General features: G+C 34.2%; 1 protein-coding gene across 2 annotated transcripts; it reads right to left on the bottom strand.

The window, feature by feature from the left end:
- Positions 1 to 527: 527 nt before the first annotated feature.
- Positions 528 to 14589, bottom strand: LOC110889188 (vacuolar protein sorting-associated protein 35B). 2 transcript variants are annotated; one of them, XM_022136693.2, is made up of 22 exons: positions 14347 to 14589; positions 14124 to 14220; positions 13059 to 13182; positions 12452 to 12637; positions 11507 to 11594; positions 11265 to 11321; positions 11095 to 11184; positions 10160 to 10282; positions 9968 to 10042; positions 9839 to 9898; positions 8550 to 8666; positions 8014 to 8253; positions 7204 to 7269; positions 6932 to 7021; positions 6472 to 6561; positions 5818 to 5907; positions 5495 to 5563; positions 5077 to 5157; positions 3944 to 4051; positions 3758 to 3861; positions 3506 to 3619; positions 528 to 926 (listed from the first exon to the last, which is right to left on the bottom strand). In XM_022136693.2, exons 1-22 carry the CDS (start codon positions 14440 to 14442, stop codon positions 716 to 718), a joined length of 2376 nt encoding a protein of 791 aa, XP_021992385.1. In that variant the 5' UTR covers positions 14443 to 14589; the 3' UTR covers positions 528 to 715. The 2 variants fall into 2 exon arrangements, with proteins under 2 accessions (XP_021992385.1, XP_021992387.1); XM_022136695.2 differs by having other exon boundaries at positions 11265 to 11389; positions 14347 to 14513.
- Between the last annotated feature and the right edge of the window lie 742 nt (positions 14590 to 15331).

Here is a 15331-nt window from a genome sequence, read left to right as displayed (position 1 = left end):
TACAAACCACTTATTAACTTCTTGCTTCATCTCAATAATCATATGGCAAAATGTGAGCAGGTGGTGCAAAGTTCCACCGATTGCGGCAGCCACAGTTAGGGAGATGTTGAATTTCCACCAAAGCGCGGATGTTAATGGATACAAAAAGTATGTTGTTTGCCGTTCAAAAAAAAATTGTTCGACGTATTCTCTTCTAACATATTAAAACATCTGAAATTATTAAATTTGCAAACGCCTCACCAGTAGGTTGATTCGGATTATTTTTGTTTGCTTGATAAGTTTACAATGAACTAAAACGAAACACTTTTTTTTAAAAAAAAATCAAAACTAGAACGGATCAAAATAAGTAGCCAGTCAATCACCAACACCATTGTCGCCGCCACCATCACGAGAAACGGGTTTCCATGGTCTTACAAATTTAACAGAACTTTCATTTGGCTCATGATAAAAATTTGCATGTTTTTTATTCTTGTTTATTTGATTTATTTATAAAAATACTAAATTTAAAAACAAGTTACAATACAAAATACAAAATAAAAATCACATTACTTTTTCTTGAAATACTAAAAAAATATACAAACCAAGTGAAGCAAAAACAACATACAATACTGTAATGTAAACAACAAAAAATTCACACCAAATTGCTTTTCTGATATTTATATATTAACAAAAAAAAGGTAAATAAAATCAAGTTTAAAAAAAAGAAAAAAAAAAATCACACCTTGATAGTATCAAACTTGTCACCCATTGCTCCACCTTTCTGTTTTTGAAACTGTATGTACCTTAAGGTACAAGCAAAAAAAGCATCCGAGATTTGATCAGGTGTGGCAGTGTCACTCTGCATCTCTGTTTTGATGAGCTCTATCAGCCCTTGGATTGCAGCACTTGTGATCTGTGGATTTCCCTTTTCAAAGTAGTAGAGGTACCTGGATGGAGAATATTATGTTACATAGTGAGCTTTAGAAAGTTTTTGGAATTAGAAAATTAGAGTTAATTACTGTTTCCGTCCCTGTGGTTTGTCAAAAATCACTATTTCAGTCCATTAGTTTAAAAATTGCGATTTTAGTCCCTGTGGTTTCACTTTCGTAACCATTTCAGTCCCTGTGGTTTCACTTTCGTAACCATTTCAATCCATTTATTCTGTTACTACAGGGACTGAAATGGTTACGAGGTGGACTGAAATGGTTACGAAAGTGAAACCACAGGGACTGAAATCGCAATTTTTAAATTAATGGACTGAAATAGTGATTTTTGACAAACCACAAGGACGAAAACAGTAATTACCTCAGAAAGTTATAATAACTAGTATCTAGGACCTGCGCTTTGCGGCGGGACCGTTAAGCCGAACAAAAAGTAAACGTAAAAATGATGAATCACGCACGCATGCTACGGCGTGTTAACTCGCAAAAAAGGAGACCGAAAAAGTAAAACATCGAAAAAAATAACTAAGTCGGCTAAGGAGGCATTAAACCGTAAAAAATAGAGGAAACAACGTTGAACCGCCTGCTCGCGTTGCAACGTGTTAACTAATAAAATATAGAACGAATCGTAAAACGAAAAATTTGTAAAAGATGTAAAGTACATAGGACCAAAGTTGAAAGTGGAAAAGTGTTGGGGTTAAAAATAGAAAATGTTTGTGACATATATGTAAAAGATGAAATCTATGGGGTTAAAAGTGTAAAAGAAGAAAACTATCGGGGTTAAAAGTGTAAAAGATAAAAAGTAAAAATGGTTAAAAGTAAAAGAAACTTAAAGAGTAAAAAAGTCAAAAAGTCAATGGAAAAGGAATAGCGATGATGTGAGAGAGAGAATATTTGATAATTAATATATAGTTAATATGTTATAATAAAAAACATAATTTGTTTTTCTAATAAGAAAAAGAATAAGGTTTTGGTTTAAAAACATGTGCCTGAGGCACAAGATGCTGAAGGAGAAATTAGGTTCTTAGGAGGTTTATATGTAAAAAAAGCCAAACCGATGAAGAAATTATGAAATGTTTACTTGATAAACACATTTTTGTTTTTAATACAAATACAAACTAGTAAATTTCTTCCACACGTTGCCGCGGCGTCGAAACGTAAAGTAACTCGAATTTATACTTATACCGTCTAACAATGACGACGTATTATATTTGACCGCACTTGTTTCCGAATAAAATTTACGTCAAAACGTACACCAAACTGAAAACGCACATAAAAATAAACATGAAAACATACTATATATGACGAGACAGAAATTATGTTGAAGCGTAAACCAACTTGAGTTTATACCAACACGTACATATACAAAAATAAGCACTTAAAACTCGAGGGGGGGTCAAAATGACATTTCATAAAGTTTTTAGAAAGTTAAGGGGGTCTAATGTTATAACTGAAAGTGAAAGGGCTGAAGTAAAAGAAAGTTACTCTAGCGTGATGTGATGGACGCTACAGGAACCACCAAGTTATTTAATATTATTCATAATTACGGAGACGCAGCTTCTGATTGTGAATAAAGTTTAATTGTTTGTACATAGATGAGCGTCTCATCTACATGATGCGGTTTTGTTCATTCGAGTACATAATACGTTCATTCGGATACAGCCCTTTTCCATTCTAGCTAAAGAAAGATTAATTTTACCCGTATGACCCGTTAGATGAGGTTTAGGTTAATCCAGTAATCTACCAAACAATTTTTTTTTTAATTTGAAAAACAACTAATATTTAAAATATTAAAGTACAAAACTATTGTAAAACAAATTATTGATTTAACTTAATAAAATGATTTAAAGGTGTAAACACTTGGATTTTCCTTTGTGAGACTTAACTATTCCCTTGAATTTTACCAATTTAATTAGGGCTGCAAACGAACCAAACGTTCGGCGAACAGTTCGTGAACCGTTCGGCGAACAGTTCGTGAACCGTTCGGCGGGAAGTTCGTTTGTGTTCGTTCGTTTACTAAACAAACGAACACGAACAAGAAATTTCGTTCGTTTAGTAAATGAACAAACATGAACAGAGGCCGTGTTCGTTCGTTTATGTTCGTGAACGTTCGGTAACGTGTTCATTTGTGTTCGATACTTCATTAATGTTTTTAGTTTTTATATTTAATTAAATACTTCAAAATTCCGAAAAATTAAATATCTAATAAGTGTCGGTGTATTATATATTCTGTTCATGAACGATTGTTTGTGTTCGTTTGTTTCCATTTGTGTTCATGAACATTATTTTGTGCTCATTTGTGTTTGTCAACGTTCGTTGCCTAAAATTACCAAACAAACACAAACGAACACGAACAAATTCATTTCCTTAACAAACGAACACGAACATAAAATCTCGTTCGATAAGTGTTCGTGAATGGTTCGCGAACACATATCTTTCTTAACAAATGAACACGAACAAGGTCTTGTTCGTGTTCGTTCGGTTCGTTTGCAGCCCTAGATTTAATCCATCACTAACAAAATACAGCCCATATTAACCTAAATCAAACATTATAACCAGACTATTCAAAAAACTAATTTACTTACTTGTTAAGTATTTCAACAAAGAGAGTAACGGGCCCACTACTACCGCGAGTAACATTTGCCATTTGTTGTGCAGCATTTGCAATCCTTAATGCACGTTTAAGGCAAAGGAGAACCCTGGAATCAACATAGTGTTAAAAACTTAAAATATACAAAAAAAAATTATTAAAATTTATAAATTTAAACCTACAAAAAATGTCACAAAGAATATTAAAATCGGCTTGCTTTTGAGATATCATATCAAATTATGTGTACCTTTCTCCATCTTTTATTCCATCTTGATCATCCACCCAAAACAAATGCGAACACGCATAAACCGCCCTGCATTGATCGGGCTTTTTCAAAAGCTTAGCTGAATACTGAATACCGAGAGATATATGTTATTGGCTGAAAACGGAATAAATATAACTGTAATTTGAAGGGGTGAAATTATGTTTTTACCCCTGTGGCTTTATGTGTCAAGGTATCCCTGTTTTCCACACCGAAAACATTTGTTCTCTGTAGGGTTCCGATTATTAGGTGGATTGCAGTCACCTGGGCTTTGGAATCCTGTTACAGCTCACAACGCAATTGATTAGTTCAACTGTAGTCAACTGGTGGACTTTGACCAATGGTGTTATTTATAGGTAGCAATTTCGACCCGTTTACTTATGGATACGTTAATTTGGGCATGTTAGTGTTCGTTCATTTAACTTTAACCAAACACGAACATATAATCGAACGGATTTTTTTGTTCGAGTTCGTTCATTAAGAAAATGAGCATGTTCGTGTTCGTTCGTTTAAAAGCTTAAAACCTAAACGAACATAAATAAACAAACTTAAACGAACACAAATGTCAGCGAACATAACCGAACAAACCATAAATGAACACAAATGAACATACTAACAGTAAGTAGTTATTTAATTGTATATAAATTAGTAATCAATCACGATAACTTCCATTAGAAAGCCGATTTTTTATTACTAAAAAGTCCAATTGCTAATTAGTTATATCTATATAAATAGTTACAATGCCCCTTTTATGTTTATATCAAGATAATTAAACTATTTATGTATTTATTAAAAGTTAAAACTTAAACGAACGTCAATAATCGAACATAAATGAATGAACATAAACAAAGGTTCATGAACATAAATAAACGATCAAAACGTGTGTTCATGTTTGTTCGTTTATTAAATAAACGAACTTCCCGCCGAACAAGTTCACGAACAGTTCATGAACGTTCAGTTCGTTTACAGGCCTGCTAGCAGGGTCAAACAAGCAAAATTAAATCAATTTAGCTAGAACAGAAAGGAGTTTAACGAGTAAAATTTACTCAAATAATGCATAAAGCCTCCTAAAGAATTTTTTTTCAAAATATATATAATAGAACAGATTATTACAAAATTGGTATAGCTTTTGTAAGCACAACTGACACGTTACTTGTCTATTAAAAATATAAAACTTCTGAACAAAAATATGTCATCGGTCAACCCAACGCAGCCCATATTAATATGATATGTTGACCCACAGTCCCACACTATGTGATCACATCACAGTAATTGTCGGTTAAAAATACGAGCTTCGTACTTACTGCTATTTCTTCTTCATATAAAACAAATGCTTGAGTGAAGAAGTCATAAGCAACTGGTTCCAGATCACAGTCATTGGCAGCCTGGTAAGAATAAAGGTAAATATGATTATAAAAAATGTGTTCGATTTTTGTAATAAATAAAAAGCGTGCCAAATATGATTATAAAAAATGCATATTTCAGCAACAATCTTTAACTTGTTGAATAAATGGTTTAAGAAGTTTTATACATTAATATACACTGTGGGCGACTTCAACCCGTTCATAAGTAAATGGTTCAAGAGGTTTTATACATTTTAACTTTTTTGCGTAAATGGTTTAAGAGGTTATATACATGTTACCCATCTGACCCGTTAAAAATAACAATAGCCCAAATCAACCCATTAAGAAGTAAATCGACTGAAACTGCAGGAGACTTCACCTCTGCACATTGTAAGTATAACCTCAATGCCAATTCAGGTGATGGAACATATGAAAGTGCCTCAATCGTCTGAAACACGAAAAAGATGTCATCAACCGAAGGTAAAATATTAGAATATGGATCAACATATGTAACGGTAGCTAAAAAGAAGTTCTAAGAAACAAGCACATGCATATGCCATTCTAATTAAAATGAAATGGTACTCGAAAGACTTGATTTAGCAACTGTTTTTTATTATTTTAGAATATTACCTGATTTAAGAGCTGGAAATTATTTTAGAATATTACCTGATTTAAGAGCTGGAAATTATTTTAGAATATTACCTGATTTAAGAGCTGGAAAATTTTCTTAGGTGTTGCTGGATCCTCTTCCCCAGCTACATCTCCATCTTGATTTTGCAATCGACGGATAAGCTGCAGATGATAAAATGGTTAATATGAAACCAATCAGCGCTATTTAGTCTCACACATACTCACTGCACACATGGTTCTTTTTTCCTTTTTCTAAGCACAGTTGTAAAACGTAGAGGTTGCCAAATGGGCGGGTCAGCAGAATGGGTAATGAGTCAGAACAGGTAACTTTTTGTACGAGTCAAAACTAGTCAGGTTGGTTTACTTTGACCCGAAACACTACTTGTTCAGATCGTTACATTTTTTCGATAAACTAGTGAGTCAAAGATGATTACATGAACTATCTTATTACGATAATACTCTATTTTCAATAAAATGAATTAGGAAGTTTGTGCATTAATAGTACATGTTCGGTGACTTTCAACCTTTTGACCTAGTCAACCCATTTGACGTGTTTCTTTTTGACCCATTAGAGATAAAACATAACCCGGACTGACCGACTGACTCATTCACAAGCAAATGGTTTAAAATTGTTATCGTCTAGTAATATGATCCTTTACATTTACTTGAGGTCTGAACTTTGTCTTTCAAATACTTAATGAAATAAGTCTGCAAAGGATAGTATACCTTCAAAGCAGAAAACACAAGAGGAGGAACCGTAAAAGGAAGACGTTTTGGGCCTCCAGTCATGATATGCTTTCGCACAGTGCAAATAATCTAAAGCAGAATAAAGAGAAAATAAACAGTAAATTAGTTATTTATTCAGAGTAAAAAACATAAAAGCAGAAAGCATCCTACTGCAAGTACAAGAAAACTATAGAGGTGATTAAAAAATTTGTGCAACATATATTATTATGATAGTAGTCCAAAAGTTTTAGTTAGCAATTTCGTAGATTGTGTATGCATGAAAATACACCTTAAGCGAGTTCAGCCCGTTCAGCCAATTTGACCAGTTTCCTTTTTAACTAACTTTCGGATTTTACCCATTTGACCCGTCAACAATATAGTGTAACCCTTTAGAATTAAATCGGTCAAAATTACCACCAAAAAATATTATTTAAAAATAATGCCACTGGAAACTGATTACCTTCAACATCTCCTCTGGGTCATCATTATATAGCACATGTATAACACGAGCAACAGAATTTTGTTCTTCATTAAAATCCTCCTCATCAAGCTAACAGCATTTATTGAAGATAATACAAACAAATAAAAAAAAACAGAAGGTAAGAGGAAAAGGTAGTAAAAAACTGCAAAAATATTGAATTAGGAATGCAGAAAGTTTAAGAAATAAAGCAATCATTATGTTATTGGTAACTTTGCAGGCTACAATTTGAAAGAAGAAACTTGTATATGCACCTCATCGTCTGAATCTCCCTCCAGATCCTTAATAAGCCCTTTAATTAATTCAAAAAGAACGTCAACCTGAAACAAATACACCAAGTCCGTTATAAAAGAAAAACAAAATTGGTTGAAGAGGATGAAAGTTGTTCAAAGTCTAAATAGTTTTATTCAAAAATGTAGAGTAGTGTTGTAATAATATTGATTTTGTGATTAAAATTAATGCATTTATTAACTTAAAACAATTTAAGTGACAATAAACCGTTAGTGAGTAGAACAACCCGTTTTGACCTAAACCTACCCGTTACCTAAGCCTTGTCACCTTGTGTATTATCTCAAAAAGTTTTAAGTGAGTTCAACACAAAGAATATTGGCTAATAAGAGATGGTCAAATGGTTCAAACAGGTTGAAAGTCATCCGAAGTCTATTTTGATGCATACAACCTCCTATATCGTTTTTATTTAAGGACTCTATTATTTATTATTATACAATAATATTGCATTTGTCACCATAGTTAAGTCATTAATTATTTGTAAACAATCTAAAAAAAAAGTGTTTGCACATCAGCCACTCGTTTGATCCAAACCTACCTGTTACCCGACCTATTGTTTTATCTCGAATGGTTCAAATGGGTCAAATAAATATATATACCTAAAAGGGGAGAGGGTCAAATGGGTTGAAACTTTAAAACAAAATGGTTTTTTTATCATAATTAATCCAATAATTATTTATAAAAAAAATATAAAAAAGAGACACGAAAAGTGTTAAGTGAGTCAACCAACCCGATTCAACAAAATGATGAGTAAGACAATAAAAAACGTTCAATACCTTGTCAGCAGATGATACACAAGCTTGGTTTGTCATTATACTTTGGATAATAACCATAGCCATGATTTTATTAGTTCCGCTATCAAGGTGATCCATGACTCGGGGATAATTAGATAATGTCAAAGAAGTGACGATATCACTATATTTCTCCAGCGGTGCACTCAAAAGGGCAACAACTTGTTTTGTAGCTCTACTATCTTCAAGCTTTGGTTTGTTAGAAAGTATCTTGACACATGATCCCTATACAAAATAACAGACTGTCACAAGAAAAGCCACAAATATATATATATATATACACACACACACACACGTTCTCTATTTATATTGGATGATGTATGTGGAGGCCAACAAGTATCCAACTATTTTGATTATCGCCAATCATTGTATAAATCTAAAATCACCCAAGTATGTATCAATTTTCATTAATACCAATTCAAACCCGAAGTATGTCAGAAAATTATAAATCACTAAAATGTCCTTTCTGTAAAAAAAAATTAAAGTAATACAGATCATAATCCAGATGTGAAACAACATACCAGCACTTGATCCACATAATCAAGCCGATCAGGATGAACACGAAGAGTAAATGTGAGAAGAGAAACATACAAAGTGATGGCTCCAACAACCGGCATGTCACCCTGAGTTTCAATAACCTGCAAACAAATATTACAGTTAGAAGAATTTCCACAACTCTCGAGAAGAAATATGCTTTTTTACAATAGCCAGGCAAGACGGGCGGGTTGGTAATAGGTCAAAACAGGTTTGTGTTATGGCTCATTTTTCTTATAGGTCGAAATGGGCTGGTTTCGATTGACCCGCTAACTCTTCTTCTGTCTAATTTTATTCTTTTTAGAATGTCTAGTGCGTTAAATATGATTACAAAAACGATATTGTAACAATGATAATCTAAATATTTGAGTAGAACAACTTTCAACTCACTTGATCCATTTCTGTTTGAGCTCATTTTTTTATAATATGCGGTAAAAAATCGGATATCGGTCAAGGACCGATATTTGAGATATCGGTTATCGCGGTGGGATATCGTGCAGAATTTATATATATATATATATATATATATATATATATATATATATATATATATATATATATATATATATATATAGGATTAGGTTCAAGAGTGAACACTAGTGTAGCTTGCGAACTGAGTGAACTAATCATGGCCATACATGTGTGTAGATCAATGGCCAGGATTTGATGTTAAAATACACTAGCGTATTTTACGATTTGATGATGAGATCCTGGCCATACACGTGTGTAGATCAATGGCCAGGATTTGTTCACTCAGTTCGCAAATACACTAAAAGATTTGTTAATGGTAGGAGGGTATACTGCATTGTTAGTGTTAAATTGCTATATATATATATATATATAGCAATTTAACACTAACAATGCAGTATACCCTCCTACCATTAACAAATCTTTTGCAACTTGCAAAACACTAACGATTGTAGCAAGTAGGAACTGATTAAGACCTAAAACACTAATAATTAACACTAACGATTGTAGCAAGTAGGAACTGATTAAGACTTAAAACACTAATAATTAACACTAACGATTGTAGCAAGTAGGAACTGATTAAGACTTAAAACACTAATAGCAGCAATAAGAAGAAAGACGAATGGTAGAACTAAGAAGAAATGTACTGATATCAAGAAAATCGGCAATATATCAATCAATATCACCGATAATATCGGTACCGATATTCTGACCGATATTTTGCACCGCTATCTCACCAGTGGACCAATAACCGATATACCGGTGATATTAACTACATAGATCCATAAGTGGTAAGATTCACAATTACCTTCCCAATAGCAGCGCTTAATTTTGCAAACGCTTCTACTTGGAGGAATTCTGGTAGGACCTGAAAAGTAATTACTTCAACAAAATGCAAAAGCATAATAAACGAACAAACTTCTCGAAAACAACTCACTTCGGGACTAGAAGCAGCATAACTCGATAGTCTCTCCATAAGTTGGGATAATACTGTCTTGATGTCAACAGTAGGCTGAAATATCAACAGATTTTACACCCAAAAAAATAAAGAAAACTTAAAGTATACAGATATAGGCCAAGGACAAAAAAAGGTGGTTAAAAAGGAAAATTAATAACCAACATTACACACCTGGAGCTGAGGACAAGCTCCTAAAAGGGTTTCAAGAGTCTGTAAGTGATACTCATCTGGAAACACCTGAATCAGGCAGTCCATTAGATAATACTGTGCCAGCTCATCCTTACAGTTGACAACCTGTCAGACAAAGATAGAAACATCAGACAGCAAGTTAAACAGTGTACTCTTAAGGATGTTCTTAAAGGTGGCAATATAAGTGGGTTGGCAGGTTAGGTTATGGTTCCGACTTCCGACATTTTCTGGTAGAAATGTACCAATTTTAATTATTTGACCTGCTTGAGATAAGGCGCACCCCAAATTAGGGGTGTGAATTTCTGACATGACCCGAAAACAAGACACGAACCTAACACAAAATATGTTGGTTTGGATTTAGTCAAAACGGGTTCGGGTCAGTTTCAGGTTGAACCCGCGAACCCGTTTAGCTAAACAGGTCGGGTTCGTGTCAACCCATGCAGGTTGGCGGGTTGACCCGTTTAACCCATTTGTATTATATTTTATTTTTTTTACAATATGTTTTATGTCATAAATTAATTTGGGTGGGCATTTTATGCTAAAATTATAACTTAAAAAGAGAAATTGACATAATATTTTATAATTAAAATGTAATTGTATTATATACATTTGTGTTTTTTGTAGTAAAATTTTTAATTTCATATATTAATTTGCCCAAATAAAAAATTTGGGTTGAACGGAACCTGTGAATATTCGGGTCTGGTTCGGGTTGATATGTATGACACGATTTTCGGGTTCGGGTCATGTTCGGGTTCCTCTAGATTTTTTGGGTTCGGATCGGGTTGGACCCGCCAACCCGCGGACACGACCCGTTTAGCAACCCTAACCCAAATCGACCCATTTATAAGTGATTGGATATAAACTACCACCTCTGGCTATACTTGTAGAAAACCGAAAATGGAATAAATAAACCAAACCTGCTCCAAGACCCTGGGAAGAACGGTTTCTTTGTACAAATCAAGGTCAATACCCTCTATCTGACTAAGAACATGAAGATTTTTACCAACCTGAAATTCCAAAACATAACTTTAAAAAAACATTCACATTTTGACCAAAATAACGTGTTCCATGGTGTTGCTGATATTACAAGATCACGCAGCTCGTTCCGCTCCTTTTCCATTTTGTCTCGCACCCTAGCAGGTCCCTGCAGACCAGAAAGCCCAAATGAAGGCCCACCAAAATGAATGTAGAACAAGCACTTATTAGTCAGTCCTGCATTATGAAAAAATCATGCTCTCATGATTCATTACAACATGTGTCATGCAAGTTATGGCATGCATGTCACAACATGACGGAAAAATCAAAGATTAAAGGTATGTATTAACGAACCTGAAGCTCCATCCGAACCCAAAGTTTATTCATCTCTGAAAAATTTTGCAGCACAAACTCTACAGCGTCCATGACAGTATCACCATCTCTACATGAAACAAGCAATATTATTTTGTTGATAAGACAAAATACTTCATCCAAGTCCTAATAATTACCAATGACATAAATGAGAAGTGCAGGCGGCAATTTAGAAGTTTACTCATAATGGGTCGATTCAGGTTAGGTTTAATCTCTAACAGATAAGATGTGTCAAACCTTGTAAGTAACCTAAAGTGTAATTCTACTACATAAATCCTCTATATCATTTAATTCATAATAAAAATTTTACGATTGAAATGATATAAATATTGTAAATATCGACATGCTGTGTGTGTGTGTGCGTGTGTGTGTGGTCCTTCAAATTGCAGAAGAAGAAATATATGATTATTTTAACGGTAAATTACAAGAATCCAACCCACATGAAGGGCCACCTCAAGGAAATCTTTAATCTAGACATGTATTATATACATAGAATGTAGCAAAAATTAACTGCAACAGAGATAACTTCATTGCCTGTTGTATTCAGAGCGTGTAAAATAAATAAAAATAGCTTACAAATGAATCAAATTTTGACCCATGTACTTATGACCGGGTCACTGGTAAAAACAATAAAACTAGCTTTGAAATAGAATGGTCAAATGGGTTGACATTCACCCCACCAAAGTGTATTTTAAGTTTTTACTACATAAAAGTATAAAACGTCCTAGATCATTTATCCAAAAGTTAGATTATTATCGAAATAACATATCTATTATATACTAATATTTGACACACCAATGGCTAATGAAACAATGTGAACATCCACCGAACAAATTGTACAAAAAGTCGGCCCCCAACTGACCATATTTCCACATACTACAAACAAAAATACGCACAAAATCAATTGCAGAAGACAATTTTTCGTACCCTTCATATTCAGAACCAATATCTGGAAGCTTATCTCTACTAATTTGTGCAAGATAACTCCTAAGAAATAGCCCACGTATGGGATGCTGGACCGCACGACACATTTCAACAAGGTCTTTCAGTACATCCTTAGCAGGAGCCTCCTTCGACTTTATGTAAACAGACCCTACTGTACATAGGAGATACCTATAAATAGAGCAGACAAGTATCATTTTATTTCCTCGATAAACATACATTGCTGCAAACTGTGACAGAAAATGTTCTCTTAGTAAAACTGGATCATGCAAAAGATGCTATGGTACATGTGTGATGAAACGTGACCTGTTAGTTTTGTAAATAGTAACCGTAAAGACGCTATGGTACATGTGTGATGAAGCTCCAACACAAAGTTTTTTTAGCTAACTAATGTCATAATTCTCATTTTTTGGGTAATTAATTGTAAATAAATCATAAAAATCCGCTGTTATTTATATTTATGTTTTGGTTTTGATGAAATTGCGAATAATATATGCATGATATGACTATATGAGTGCAAGTGCAACCAACAAAAATATGTGGATTTAAATTAGGTCAGAGAGAACTTAATAGCTCAATGCTCATCACTTACAATCTTGGTAAAACATTTCCAGCATGCTGGACAAGTTCATACAAGTCCATCACTGAACAACCATGTCTTTCTTCTTCCTTAAAAAACATTTCCAACTTTCTCAACTCATCGAATGCTCTCATATCTGAATATGACAAGCCAAACAAGAAGCTGAAATTCTTTAAACCATCATATATTATAATAGTCTTTAAACACAAATCTGATACATATCCTTTCAAGAGGAGAAAGAGGGAGACATAATTTTGACATCAGTACATCTATACTTATTAAATTCAAAACGGCAACGAACTTTGTTACCAAATTAGTAGTCACTCTGACATCCTTATCGTTCATTTTCCGTTTTTAACCCGTAAAATGTTTAATATCTGACGAAACTAGCAACTACACAAAATTTCAATCACTTTCCTAGTTAACCTTTTCATTGTCGCCAACATAGAGCAAAAACAGTTCTTGCAGCTGAGGTAAAACTACGGCAATTAAGTAGCTTCTGGTTTGCAGTAGTTCATTTACATTAAGGCTAAACTTGTTTCTTCCATATTTAATGATTATTACTCAGTAACTCAAAGGCGCACAAAACACTAGCCTAGGCGCCCAGGTGCAACCATACCACCTCACGTCCATCAAGGCACACAGATGCCGATTCCGGACAAATTCTGCAACAAAAAGCCAGTCTTAACAGGTCTATAACATCCAAAAACAGCCTGGAACCAGCCTAAACTAGCCCTAAACCAGTCTAAAACCCCTAAAATGGCCTGCTTATGCTTATACCATGCGTTATGCGTATTGTTTAAAAATGCTTAAAAAACCGCTGCACCTTGAGTACGCCTAGCGCCTTCGACTACCTACATTCAAAGTGAGTTTCCTTCCAAAATTCACACATGCAAATTCCTATTTACACTATCAATCCAAAGCTAGGTATAACAACTAAACATTTCTCCAAAACAGCTACAATTCATACTAGTCAACACCTAAATCCCCAATCCTTATCACATGACCATAACCAAACCCTAATCCAACAACAAAATCATACAAAATTCAGCAAACGAAAAAAACATCGAAAATTACAGAGCTCGTAGTATTTATGAGGCGATAATCGTGAAGTCCGAAGCTCAGACAACAACTGTGCAGAGTATTTTAGGGCTTCTCTGAGATTATCAGAATCCTGACCAAAAATCGCAACAAAATCATCAATTATCATACAGAAACCACAGATTTCGAGTTAATAATGAACAAATTTCAAAATCGAATGATTGAAATCAGAAATTGAAAGTGAAAAAGTGAAAATTACCAAAGCGCGATGCATGTAGAAGGCGTTGTGTTGAATTCCGGCGATTCCTTCAGCTAGCCATTTGTCTTCGTCTTCAATGGCGTCTGAAATCATCATGATGTTGTTGTTGTTCGATTGAAGAGTTTGAATCTGTGTGTGTGTATGTATGTATAGTTGATGTGTATGTATGTATGACAGATGGTTATGTTAAATCATTTGGAATATATAATTGGGGGTTTTCTCTTTTGTTTACTACCGTTGAAACTTCAAGGTGTCATGTCATCTCACTTATCTTATTAAAATAACTCTTTTTTTAACGGAGTACGGAATCAATCCCGATCATTTTCGAGACATTTACTGAACAAATAGACTACTCCGAGAGTAATCTGAATCCACCACCAATTCTAACGAAACTCAATAACCCACCCGTCCGCATGCACGACAGTGAAATTAGCAGTAAAACATGTTTGCCTCAAGGATACAACCCAGGTTTCCATGGGTTTCCTATCATTGCCCACCAGTGACTCACTCTACACCAAGTGGGAGTTGAACCTGCATCTCTTAAGAAAAATGCAAGCCTTCCACCACTTGATCTAGAGATCATTTGCAAAAAAAATTTTATATTGAATTTAAATAACCAAATTTTTACCAATTACCCCAATAGCACTCTCAACTTTCGATTTGTACCACACCACTCTCAACTTTTAACTTATTGGTCGATAACTCTCCAAAATTAACCCAACACTAACCCAGTTTGCTGACATCAGTTGTCACGTCACCAAGCTAGTGCCACATCAGTTGCCACGCCACGTCAGCAAAAAAGGCCAAGTCAAATGTCACGTCAGCATCCACCTCAGTTGTCACATTATCAAAAAAACCCACGTCAACACACAAGTGTCATATCAGTAAAAAAAAAAAAACTATCTGGGTTAGGGTTTAGTTAGTTTGGGAGCGTTATCGATCAATATGTTGAAAGTTGGGAGTGGTGTGATACAAATCGAAAGTT

Source organism: Helianthus annuus, chromosome 11 (genome assembly GCF_002127325.2).
Source record: "Helianthus annuus cultivar XRQ/B chromosome 11, HanXRQr2.0-SUNRISE, whole genome shotgun sequence".
Classification (NCBI taxonomy): domain Eukaryota; kingdom Viridiplantae; phylum Streptophyta; class Magnoliopsida; order Asterales; family Asteraceae; genus Helianthus; species Helianthus annuus.
This window is presented reverse-complemented; position numbering and strand designations above follow the sequence as displayed.

Excerpts from the sequence above, each read along its gene's own strand:
- LOC110889188 (XM_022136693.2), bottom strand. The coding sequence starts at position 14,442 with ATGATGATTTCAGACGCCATTGAAGACGAAGACAAATGGCTAGCTGAA. Across the intron at positions 10,043-10,159 it reads GAGCTTGTCCTCAGCTCCAG|CCTACTGTTGACATCAAGAC; the intron begins GTGTGTAATGTT and ends TTGATATTTCAG. Across the intron at positions 6,562-6,931 it reads ACCCAGAGGAGATGTTGAAG|ATTATTTGCACTGTGCGAAA; the intron begins GTAATCAGTTTC and ends ATTCTGCTTTAG.